General features: G+C 44.2%; 1 protein-coding gene across 3 annotated transcripts; it reads right to left on the bottom strand.

Annotated features, from left to right (window-relative positions):
- Window positions 1-5,062: 5,062 nt before the first annotated feature.
- On the bottom strand, window positions 5,063-10,935 carry LOC121435543 (NADH dehydrogenase [ubiquinone] 1 beta subcomplex subunit 2, mitochondrial). 3 transcript variants are annotated; one of them, XM_041634959.1, is made up of 4 exons: window positions 10,778-10,935; window positions 7,567-7,711; window positions 5,975-6,077; window positions 5,063-5,138 (listed from the first exon to the last, which is right to left on the bottom strand). In XM_041634959.1, the coding sequence occupies exons 1-3, from the start codon at window positions 10,873-10,875 to the stop codon at window positions 6,003-6,005; spliced, it is 318 nt and encodes a 105-aa protein (XP_041490893.1). In that variant the 5' UTR covers window positions 10,876-10,935; the 3' UTR covers window positions 5,063-5,138; window positions 5,975-6,002. The 3 variants fall into 3 exon arrangements, with proteins under 3 accessions (XP_041490893.1, XP_041490892.1, XP_041490891.1); XM_041634958.1 differs by having other exon boundaries at window positions 5,979-6,077; XM_041634957.1 differs by having other exon boundaries at window positions 6,001-6,077.
- Window positions 10,936-11,248: the final 313 nt, after the last annotated feature.

The following is an 11,248-nucleotide window of genomic DNA, read 5'->3' as shown; positions in this document are numbered from 1 at the left end:
TGAAATACAATGTAAGAGTGCAATAAGTGTGCTTCTTATTCTAAGCTGTGAACTTTTTAAATCATTCCTTTCTAATACATTTAATGTATGTTCCATTGCTGACTAGAACCAGCTATGTGAACATATACCTTTTAAGTCATGTTAATTACCAATATAAGTGGCTAACCTTGATGTCTTATTTATCTTCATGTTGTATTAGTTTACATACCAGGTATATGTGTGTATGCTGTACTCTTCCTCCCTTTATTTGAAAATACTTTGGGTCATTTCCTTTGGCCATGCCACTATACAGCGTTGGTTTGGCTTTGTCACCTTATTTGAAGGACTGTGTCCCAGTAGCAGAGTTTATGGTATTCCCATTGTTGGGTGTACTTCTGATCCTTTGCTTCTCCAGCACCTGCCTCTCCTAAGGTAGTCACACAACTAACTGATCAGGGGACGGACTTCACCATTCATCCTGTCTCTCGGATTCTATTAAATAGACCACTCTCTGGCTTTAGACCAGGAAAGAGGAGACAACCCTAGCCATCTACCAAGCCTCACCCTAAACGGTTGTATGTATTTCTTGGTCTGAGGACAAGTCTCCAATAAGGGAGAGGGAAGGGAAATGCTTCATGTTTGAACTACAGTGAGTTACAGCTCCCTGTTTCACCACCCAAACCTATGGCAATCTGCACCCATCCCTCCTGTCTGTAACTGCCAGAGGCTTGGGTTTGTCACTTCAGTTCCACTCAAGCATTGGAAAGGTTTTCTGGAGTCTGGGGTGTGCCCAGGGAAAAGGCGGGGACTTTTTCATTATCCACAGACCTCTCTATACCTGCTTTGCAAAAATTATAATGGAGTAACTATTTTTAAAGCTTATTTTTCAATTCATAAGAAAAAGACGTTTATTTTCAATCAAATGAATGATGTCTCCCTATTACCCCTTATTCCTCAATGTCTGCTTGATTTTTTTTTTCTTTTCTATACCTATTCCTATTACTTTAGTTCTTTTCCTGCTCAGGTCCCTTCATTTGTACTTTGGAGTTTTCTCATGTAAATTTGTATAATGGAAAATATTGTTCAGTTTGGATAGAAAGCATGGAGAATTAAATAAAAAGATAGCTGAAAATCAAATTGAAGAAATTTATTTCTGTGTAAAGTTATTTAAAAACTCTGTATTATAAAAAGGCCAAAAAAAGTGCTGTGTAATTGATGTGAATACGCAAATACTGCTATAATAAAGATTGACTGCATGGAGAAATCTAAGATTATTTTTCTAGCACTGACATCTAATAGTAGTAATCACTGGCTACTGACAGTCCAGGCTAAAATGCACATTTTGTTTCAAAATGTTGATCACTTCTTGATGGGTAGAAGTTAAAGTTGGCCAGATGCCTACATGGTCTAGCCAATTTATAATTGTCTTTTTATCAAGTTTTTTTGATGGCCCTCACAGACAGTATTGTGTGACCTGCTTCTCTGGCTTAAAGTAACAGTTCTCTGTGTAACTACTTACTTGAAAGTAGAACTTAAGAGCTGGGTGGTGGTGGCGTACACCTTTAATCCTAGCACTTGGGAGGCAGAGGCAGGTGGATCTCTATGAATTTGAGGTCAGCCTGGTCTACAGAATGAGTTCCAGGACAGCCAGGGCTGTTACAGAGAAACCCTGTCTCAAAAAGCCAAAACATAAAAACCTTTGTGATACAACTCAGTTACATAAACACATCTGAAACTGAACTCGTGTTTTCAGTGCTGGTTGCCAGATGAATCTCCTTTATTTTGAAGAATACCTGAGATATTTTCAGACAAAACATATCAAACACTAGAAGGTTTCCAGAAGAAAAAAAAAAGATAACTTTAAAACGCCACACCTAGAAACCCTCCAAGAACAGTCTAAAAGGACAAAAAAAATTGCCGGAAGAGTGCAGGCTTTAAGGGCTGCTTCTGACCTTCCCACCTCTCTTGTTTACAAAGACATAGCTATCTACCAAGCTTCACCCTAAAATTTACTTTGGAATACACCTTTGGCATGCATTGAAGCCAGTAAGAGCTGATAAACTTGCTTAGGTTTTTTTTTGTTGTTGTTGTTCTTTGGTTTTGGGTATTTTGTAAAAGAGTTGTTCTTGAAGAGGAATGGACCACATCTGGGGAAAGTTTACAGATTAGTCTCTCTATGTGGTGCTTCCCTGTGAAAATCAGACCAGGATTCCAGGGTGGCCATAAGCCTAGTTTAGATAAAATATTCTAAAAATACTCACTGCAAACAGTAGATAGCTACTTCTGTTTAGAGAAGCAGTTCTTTTTTTTTTTTTTTGGTTTTTTCGAGACAAGGTTTCTCTGTGGTTTTGGATCCTGTCCTGGAACTAGCTCTGTAGACCAGGCTGGTCTCGAACTCACAGAGATCCGCCTGCCTCTGCCTCCCGAGTGCTGGGATTACAGGCGTGCGCCACCACCGCCCGGCCTAGAGAAGCAGTTCTTAACCTGGGGCCAAATGACCCTTTTATATAGAGGGTACCTAAGATCGTCAGAAAATACATTATATTTGTAACAGTAGCAAAATTACAATGATAAAGTGAAACACATTAGTAAAAACTCAGAAATTTGGTTTCAACCTGAAGAGCAATGTAGCCAGCCACTGGCTCTTAACTCTACCTCAGTCCAAATGATGATCCTGCCAGGAATCTCATCCTGAGATTCCTGGTCTCCTCCCTGTTTTATAATCCTCTCTAGAGCTGGGTTTAAAGGTGTGTACCGCCTGGTTTCTATGGCAACTAGTATGGCTACTGAGATTAAAGGTGTGTGTTACCACTGCCTGGTCTGTCAGGCTGACCAGTGTGGCTGTTTTACTTTCCTGATCCCCGGGTAAGCTTTATTTATTAAAATACAATCGAAATGCCACTACAATGAAGTAGCAACAAAAATAATGTCAAGGGTCACAGCATTAGGAGAGCTGAGAACCACTATAGAGACCTATGCTTCGTGCTAAGCATAAGTCTAAGCTACTTTACAAATAGAAAAATTAAGACACAAGATGAAAAAAAGTACTTTGCCCACACTCGGCAAGTACAGGACAAGACTTAGGATCAGATCTGGCCAATTTAACTCTAGAGCTTGGGATGCTTTATCTCTGAAACTGTACATCACAACCCACAAGTGGGTAGTAAAATCAGTTTGGGATGTCTCCACTGGCTGTGGATTTTTTTTGTTTGATTTTTCAAGACAGGGTTTCTCTGTGTAGCCCTGGCTCTCCTGGAACTCACTCGGTAGACCAGACTGGCCTCAAACTCAACAGAGATCTACCTGCTTTTGCCTCCTGAGAACTGGGATTAAAGGCGTGCACCACCAAGCGTGGTTCCACTAGCCGTGTTTTAAGTCCACACACTAGAATAAACAGGAAGCACTGTTTGGGAATTTTGAGTTGTATAGAAACTAAGATTTGACTTTTAAGAAAAAATAAACCTGACTACAGCCAAGACCTCAGTTCTGGCTTGGCAAATTTCCAACCCATCTACCCATAACTTGACTTCATCTTATGAGATAAATAATACTGTGGAGAGTTAATGAGATAACACATGCTCTTAACAGTGTCTGGCCTGTGCTGCAATTTGCTGTCAATTTCCATTCTGTTACCATCAAACAAATGCTATACTTAATGCTTCTGTGGGACCCTCTTCCATCTAAGTATTTCCTCAGGTATACACAGCCATGTAGAAGGCATTTCTTTGAGCAGGTTGATCTGGCTTGCATCAGTTTTCCAGCCCAAACATGGAAATGAGGATTCCAACATTCTTCTAAACAAAAGAATGTATTTAAAATTACCTATTAAGCAATTCCTTGCTTCTAAGGAAAAGAACTAGGGATTAGCCTGCTTAAACTCACTGTTGTAGACTATGTTCTCGGTGACGGGAAAAGCACAGCCCACCCTCACAGATGTGAAGCGCCCCCAGTGCCACAGTGGGGTACTGTGGCTGTCAGAAAAGCACAACTGCTCTAGTTGTTTCAGCTTCTGCTGCTACTGTGACCTCTGGAAACTGAAGAAAAGGTAGAAAATTCTGTTATAGGAAACCCTATTGTATTCCGTCTTGAAGCCTGCCAACAAGTTGGTCAGGATAGTTGATGTCAAACACAACCGGCAACCATTAACATCTAGTCCCATCCTCTCCTTACTCGTTCACAGCCACGTGAAGCCGTTTCTCACACAGAACTTGGTCTTCTCCTAGAGCAGGAGTCACCATGTTCCTACACACACTTCCTATAAACCCTGCTTACTCAGAGCACAGCCAGACGCCTTAGTACATCATCCAGTAGGCTTCTTTCACAGCTCTGAGCAAATCTCAGAGTACTGACTTACCTACCACCTCTCTCTCCTCTCTAAAGTTCTCTAAAAACAGTTCTTTTGTCTGTGTGACTTTGAGGAAGCTCTCAGTCTGTATCCCAGGCTGTCTCCAACTTAGAATCCTCTGGCCTCACTCTCCACAATGCTAACTCCCTAACCCCCACCTCTAATCAATCTCGGCACTGTACTCCCAAGGCCATGGTGGTCAAAAACTTACTGAGTAGTTAAGTCTTCAAACTATGTTCCACCAGACTTTTCTTTGTGAATGGAAGAAAACACTTATCTCCTTATAACTGTTGTTAGGCTACAGAGGGTGGAATACCCTGGAACAACATTTTGGGAAAAATAAAAAATCCTTACCCCCAGTCCTAAGAAATTCCTAGTCAGGCATGGCTTGAGTCCTGCAGGAGACACGGAAACTGTGGACTCTGCTGATGCCTAACCTCGGGGGCAACAATCAAGCTGCAGCAGCTTTAGGTCATATCACCTGTCCACACACGCAACTAAGGCATGAGCTGAGGAGGAGGCGTGGTACCTAAGTTATGCATAAACTGGGATCAGACATAAGGTAACCACTCACCAGTGTGTGATGCTAAGCAAAAAACTATCTCCTTGTTCATTAATAACCCCAAAGAAAGGACACCTATATCACAGGCGACTCAAGAGGATTGGCTGAAAGGGCACAAACCACTTAGCCCAGCAAGCAGTCAGAGAATAGAATAAAGGATAGCTGTCACCAATTCCTCATTCTTGGCAAACCACTTTAATTTACAACTTTAAATATGAAGGCTGTAATTTCTTGAAACTTCTCACCTTGCTCCTGTAGGGAAAGAAAAGTAGGTAAGTTTTAAGAACTATTACATTTACTAATCCAAATTCATAATCTTATTTGTCCAATCATTCAATCATTTCTTTTTAGCCCTGACTGAACAGCCTTTCAAGAAAGAAAGCAAAATTACCCTTTCTAGTCTAGTCGTTAAGGTGTTAATTCCATCTTCCCACTTGAACAGTAAAAGCAGGACACGCTTATACAGCTACATACCATAAACTCTAACCACCATAGTCCAGGAAATAGAACAGAACTGGTTTTTTTGGCTTTGTTTTGTTTTTGTTATTGATGTTCTTTGTTTTGGTTTTTCAAAACAAGGTTTCTTTGTGTAGTTTTGGAGCCTGTCCTGGAACACAAGGCTGGCCTTGAACTCACAGAGTTGCCTGCCTCTGCCTCCTAAGTGCTGGGATTCAAGGCGTGCACTACCACTGCCTGGCAGTTTGTTTGCTGGTCCCGACTTACTCTGTAGTGTTGTCTGATTCCTATCCTCTTGCCTCCACCTTCCAAGTGCTGGGATTACCAGGAACAGACTAGCAAACCTGAGTTTTCTTTGTTTAATGCTGGCAACGGAACCCAGGGCCCTGACCATACAGAATTCATCTTTACTCAAGGGGTGGATAGAAGCCAAAAACTGTAACCTAACTTTAAGACTACTTTTTTTGTTTTTAATATATGATGACTAGAAGATAATATGGGGATGCAGGCTAGCGATGTGAGAATGGTTAGGCAGACATTAGATAAGACAAGTGGCTTTTAGGATAAGCTTGTTTAAGGCCACTAAGAGTGCAAAACAAGTCAGAATTTAAAAACAGGACTTTCGGGCATACCTACTTGTACAGAGTTAAGTTTATACCTTCAGTCCTCGTCATCAGGAGGGACCCCCAGTTCTTCATCTGTCCATTGTGAAGGATCTGGATATGAAAAGTGGCCCTGGTGACAACCAGTCAAAAGAAAACAAAGTCAAAAAAATAAATAAATAAATAAATAAATAAAAATAAAAAAAAAGAAAACAAAGTCAAGAGTCTGTACTAATAATTGCAGCTGATCTTGAAAGAATAGCATGCACTAATGACTATAGCCAGCATCTGTGATATATGAGCCCTGACTCTCCCTTAACCATTCAGTGGCGCAGCCTGCTTCAATCTACTCATTACACACAGTGACTTGAAGTTTTTAGAGGTGGCAGCGTAAGCCATTGAGTATATTCATGATGAAGAGTGGGAAGGAGTGGAGGCCACAGGTCTCATATATACTCCTTGTCTCAGCAATAGCTCATAGTCCTGGCAAAACAAAATGTTTCACATCCTTTACTCCTACTGTGAGATTTGGGAGCCTCAAGCGGACGCAGTCTCTCCAGTCCTGACCTGGAGACCTATCTGACTTCAGCCTCTACTTCTACCACCTACAGCCTCAAATGTATAGACCTCTGCCTGCCTCCTAAGTGCTGGGGTTAAAGGCGTGCACCACCACCACCCAGGGAAAGGGATATCTTGATAGAGGGGGCTATTTGGGGGTTAGGGAGAAACCTGGTGCCAGGGAAACTCCCAGGAATCTACAAGGATGACCCCAGCTAAGACTCCTGGCAATAGTGGAGAGGGTACCTGAACCAGTCTTCCCCTGTAAACAGATTGGTGACTAACCTAATTGTCATCATAGAGCCTTTATCCAGTAACTGATGGAAGCACATGCAGAGATCCATAATGGAGCACTGGGTCAAGCTCCAGAGTCCAAGTGAAGAAAGGGAGGAACAATAATATAAGCAAAAAGGTGAAGACCATGATGGGGATACCCAAAGAGACAGCTGAGCTGAGCTCACTAGAGCTCATGGACTCTAGACCGACAGCTAGGGAGCCTACACAGGATCGAACTCGGCCCTCTGCACATGAGCTTAGTCTGTCGGGCCCCTAGCAATGGGATCAGACCTGTCCCAATGCCTGAGCAGGCTTTTAGGAACCTATTCCCCATGTTGAGATGCCTCACCCAGCCTTGATACAGCGAGAGGAGCTTGGTCCTGTCTCAGTCTGATATGCTACGCTTTATTGACTCCCATGGTTAGCCTGCCCCTCTCGGAAGGGAGTGAGTGGGTTGGAGGTAGACAGGAGGGGGGTGGAGGGAATAGAAAAAGAAGAGGGAAGGGAAACTGGTTGGTATGTAAAATAAATGAAAAAAATTTAATAGAAAAACCTGGCTCAAACAGAAAAGTTAAATGTGAAATTTAACCTACAAATGAAGATAAATGTTAACTCACCAATCATAAAAGAATGACTTCTAGTCCCCTCCCCACCTGGCAACCTAATGGAAACCAGATATCACTAGGTGGCACGGCAATACAGTGTTCAGGGTACACACAAGCTAAGCTAGCCATGCCGCCTCCTCCCCTGCTCTCAACTCAGGACTAGAACCGTTCTCCCACACTTACCAGCACAGCGTCCGAGTCATGCCAAAAGCGCCAGAGAATCCAGAACCACATGAGTGAGCTTAAGAACTCACCATAGATCACCTGTTTCCGGGTAAGCTGAGGAAATTCCCTGTACTTGGGCGGAATATGCACCCCACCGCCAGCACTAGGAGAAAAGACAATACAGAAAACGGCTTCTTACTGAGTTTCCAAAGCAGGTCATCTCAGCCTTCACCTGCATCTTTAAAACCGAAGCTGGCACATCTCATCTACCCCAAAATACAGACTGGTTTTTCATTTGGCTGGCTTTAAACATGGAGACAGGAAGACTGGTTGAACTGACAAGAGGCCACGGTATGGTTTCATTTAGCAAATAGTCCCCATAATACACTGGAACAGTGATGACTATAGGGTGCTGCCCCCAACGTTGTTTAAAGGACTGGGAACCTGAAGTAACCTGTCCCCAAAAGAAAATGAAGATGACTTTTGTTCAGTTTAGTGATATACTTCAGAGACAGCGTGCATCCTGGGCCCTAGTCTTTACCCAAGGACTATCACATAGAAGCCAAGCACCATAGCACAGGCCTGAAACCCTGCACTTGGACAGTTGAGGCTGGAAGCTCAGTTCGACACTATCTACGTAGGAAGTTTAAGGTCATCCTGGGCTACACGAACTTGGGAAATCCTTTTTAAAACTCTAATAACTCTGAACAAAGCCAAAAAGCTGCAACGGTAAAACTGAATAAAACCAACTGGGTGTGGGGGACTCGTTTAGGCACTCACTGGCAAACCGTGGCACACAATCCATAAGGGCAACACTTTTGTTTTGTTTTGTTTCTTTTTGTGTAGTCAGTGCTGTCCTGGCACTTGCTCTGCAGACCAGGCTGTCCTGGAACTCAAGAGTTTTCAGAGATCCGCCTGCCTCTGCCTCCCAAGTGCTAGGATTAAAGACGTGCACCACCACCAGGCTAGGGCTATCCTTATTTAATTAGGACTCTGATCAGTATAGGTTGGTTCTAACTTAAATGATGTAATTTATACTTAATAAAGCTATTTCTATGTCCTGTTCAGCGCAACCCATATGCTAATGCACAATCAGATATAAAAATTTACAGTGTGCCTATATAAAATACAACTTCAGTCCAGCATAGCAAAAATGCACTAAAATTTCTGGGAGGTTCATGTGTGATATTCCCATGGCTCCTCACCGTCCTCTGCCCTCTTCTTCCTAGCAGAGGACATCAAGTATCTTGCTCTATCAGTCCCTACCTCATTCCCTTGAGGTCTCCTCCCTCTGAACCTGGGGCTAGGACAGCAGCTAGCAAGGCCTGCCCAGGGATCCTCTCGACTCTGCCCCTTACAGCACTGGGGTTATATGTGCAGAAGGCAACTCCTGGCTTCTCCTCTGAGTGCTGGCATCCAGGCTCAGGTCCTACAGCTCCTGCTCTTCAGCTCTGAAGTGAACTCTTCAGCCCTGATGGCTGTTGACAAGTTGGGGCTGATTTTTATTATTCTCTCTCATTCTAAAAGACTGCTGGCAGGTATTACTGAGTATTCGCCACGTGCAGGTACCACATGTAGGATCGTTATCTGTTAACGGAACTTTTGTAACTTTATGCGGATGCTGTGATTTGCTGTTTCCCAGACTGGACAACACATGGATTTTGACGACAAAGCCCAAGAACGTTGCCTACAAGCAAATACATTCTTTTTTTTTTTTGAGTTTTTGTCTTTCATTTTATGGACCAAACTAAGATGTAACTCATGCGCTGGGGGTGCAACTCTGTGGTACAGTGCTTGCCTAACATAGGTTCAGTCCCCAGTGGAAAAAAAAAAAAAAACAATACAGGGGGCTGGAGAGACAACTCAGCAGTTAAGAGTACTGGCTGGTCTTCTAGAGGTTTGAGTTCTATTCCCAGCAACCACATGGTGGCTCACAACCACCTATAATGGGATCTGGTAAAAGGCAAACCCGCAGATAGAGCACTCATATACTTAAATTAAATAAATCTTTTAAAAATAGGATGCTAAATGAAATAAATAAAAAGTCCATTTTCGAGCATTACGAACCAAGCACAATTGCCTGGGAAGCAATTACTGAAGCTGACATTCACAGGGAGTCCATGCAGACAACTAGGAGACTCAGACTCTCACCCAAGAGATAGTCTAATCATTAGACCTCTGAATCAAGCCGTGGCCCCATAATAAATGGGTGAAATATTAATAAACCAACGGGAAAGAAATTAAAACTTGTCACCAGAGACCAAACCTCTGATGTGTCTGCACCCCAAATTCTATGAGTTGGACCTGTGTCGCCAAAAAACCAAGGCGAGCGCTAGAGACCTATTCCTGTAGTAGAGCATTTCCCTAATTGGAGGTAAGGGAAATCCAAGCTAAGGATTTAGAGTGAGCTTGGATTGGAGGCATCCTCAAGAGAATAAGAGAATTAAGACCTCAAAAGAACTCTCGACGGATTAATCCTGCCGGGATACAAGATCTGGGTCAAAAAAAAAAAAAAGGAAAAAAAAGAGTCTAATACAACAAAACAAGAAGTTATGAGTTTTACAAAACTCCGGTGGAGAGAAAACAGAATGGGCATGAATGAAACAGCATACAATTCGGGATTTAAAGTGCACGCCCTTAATCCCAGCACTCGGGAGGCAAAAAGCACGCATAATTTTACAGTTCGAGGTAACCCCGGTCTAAATAACGAGTTCTAGGCCAATCGATGCAAACTAGTGAGATCGTCTCAAATAAAGTGCCAGATTTTCAACGTAAACATGTGCCTACTGGGAAAAATAACGAACTTACTACCTTCCTGCCTTAAGGTCTCCCGTGACTGCCCAGGACTGTTAGGGAAAACCTCAGTCCTCCGAGGCACTCCGCGTCCAGTCCTCACTTGTCTCGGTGCCCATCTCCACCCGTGTCCATGCGCTCCTGACCTCCACTCCCCTGCTGCGTGGAAAGTCTCAGTCAGGGGACTGTGCGTGGCTTATCATTCAGGTCCTAGTTCACGCATTTCTCTGGCATTCCCGTGCCATCCCATCGCCTCCACCCCACCGATCTCTCTAAAGCCAGTCTCCGTCCCTGCGGACTACAAGATCCGGCATTCCTCGGGGGCAGCGGAGCGCGCACCGACCCTCCCGGCAGCCTGTCTCAAGGTGACGGCGTCCGGACACCCGCGCTGGCGCAGTTCAAGCCAGCCGAGCCCTCACCCCCACCCGACACTCACTGACGGACTCCACCATCTCCAGCCGCCCGCGCTCGGCAGCCCCGGAGCAGGCGGCCTCCGACGCGACCGAAAGGTGCCAGCCGCGTCAGCGCAGACATAGCAGAGGCGAACGGAGAGCTAACTACAGCTTTCCCACCCCTGAAGCGTCACTTCCCAAGTCCCGCCCTGTGACGTCACGGCATCTACCTGGGCCAATGGTGGGCCACAAGGGACATGCTTAGGCGTACTTAGCTCCTACTTGGTGGATTTTGGAGGTTCCGGGCTACCGGGCGGATCGGCAGTCCTTCGGAAGGAGCTCGGGCTGTCCTCGTGACACAGCCTGGCAAGTGCTCCTGGCTGACCTTGCTGCTGCTCCCTGCTTTGACTCATGTGGGCGGTGCCTTCATGCGTGTTCCTGCCACTATGGGCCCGTGTTAACGGTCTAAGTCTTTCTGAACCATGCCAGTGTTGTTTCAGGATTGTTCTGAAATC

This window comes from Microtus oregoni, unplaced genomic scaffold, assembly GCF_018167655.1.
Source record: "Microtus oregoni isolate MIOR12 unplaced genomic scaffold, Mior012 000046F_ref0000063, whole genome shotgun sequence".
NCBI lineage: Eukaryota > Metazoa > Chordata > Mammalia > Rodentia > Cricetidae > Microtus > Microtus oregoni.
This window is presented reverse-complemented; position numbering and strand designations above follow the sequence as displayed.

What these genes read in the sequence shown, in the direction of transcription:
- LOC121435543 (XM_041634959.1), bottom strand. Translation starts at nt 10,875, where the DNA reads ATGTCTGCGCTGACGCGGCTGGCACCTTTCGGTCGCGTCGGAGGCCGC. An exon ending in GGAGATGGTGGAGTCCGTCA is followed by an intron (nt 7,712 to 10,777) that starts GTGAGTGTCGGG and finishes CTTTTCTCCTAG; the next exon opens with TGCTGGCGGTGGGGTGCATA. An exon ending in ATGACTCGGACGCTGTGCTG is followed by an intron (nt 6,078 to 7,566) that starts GTAAGTGTGGGA and finishes GGTTGTCACCAG; the next exon opens with GGCCACTTTTCATATCCAGA.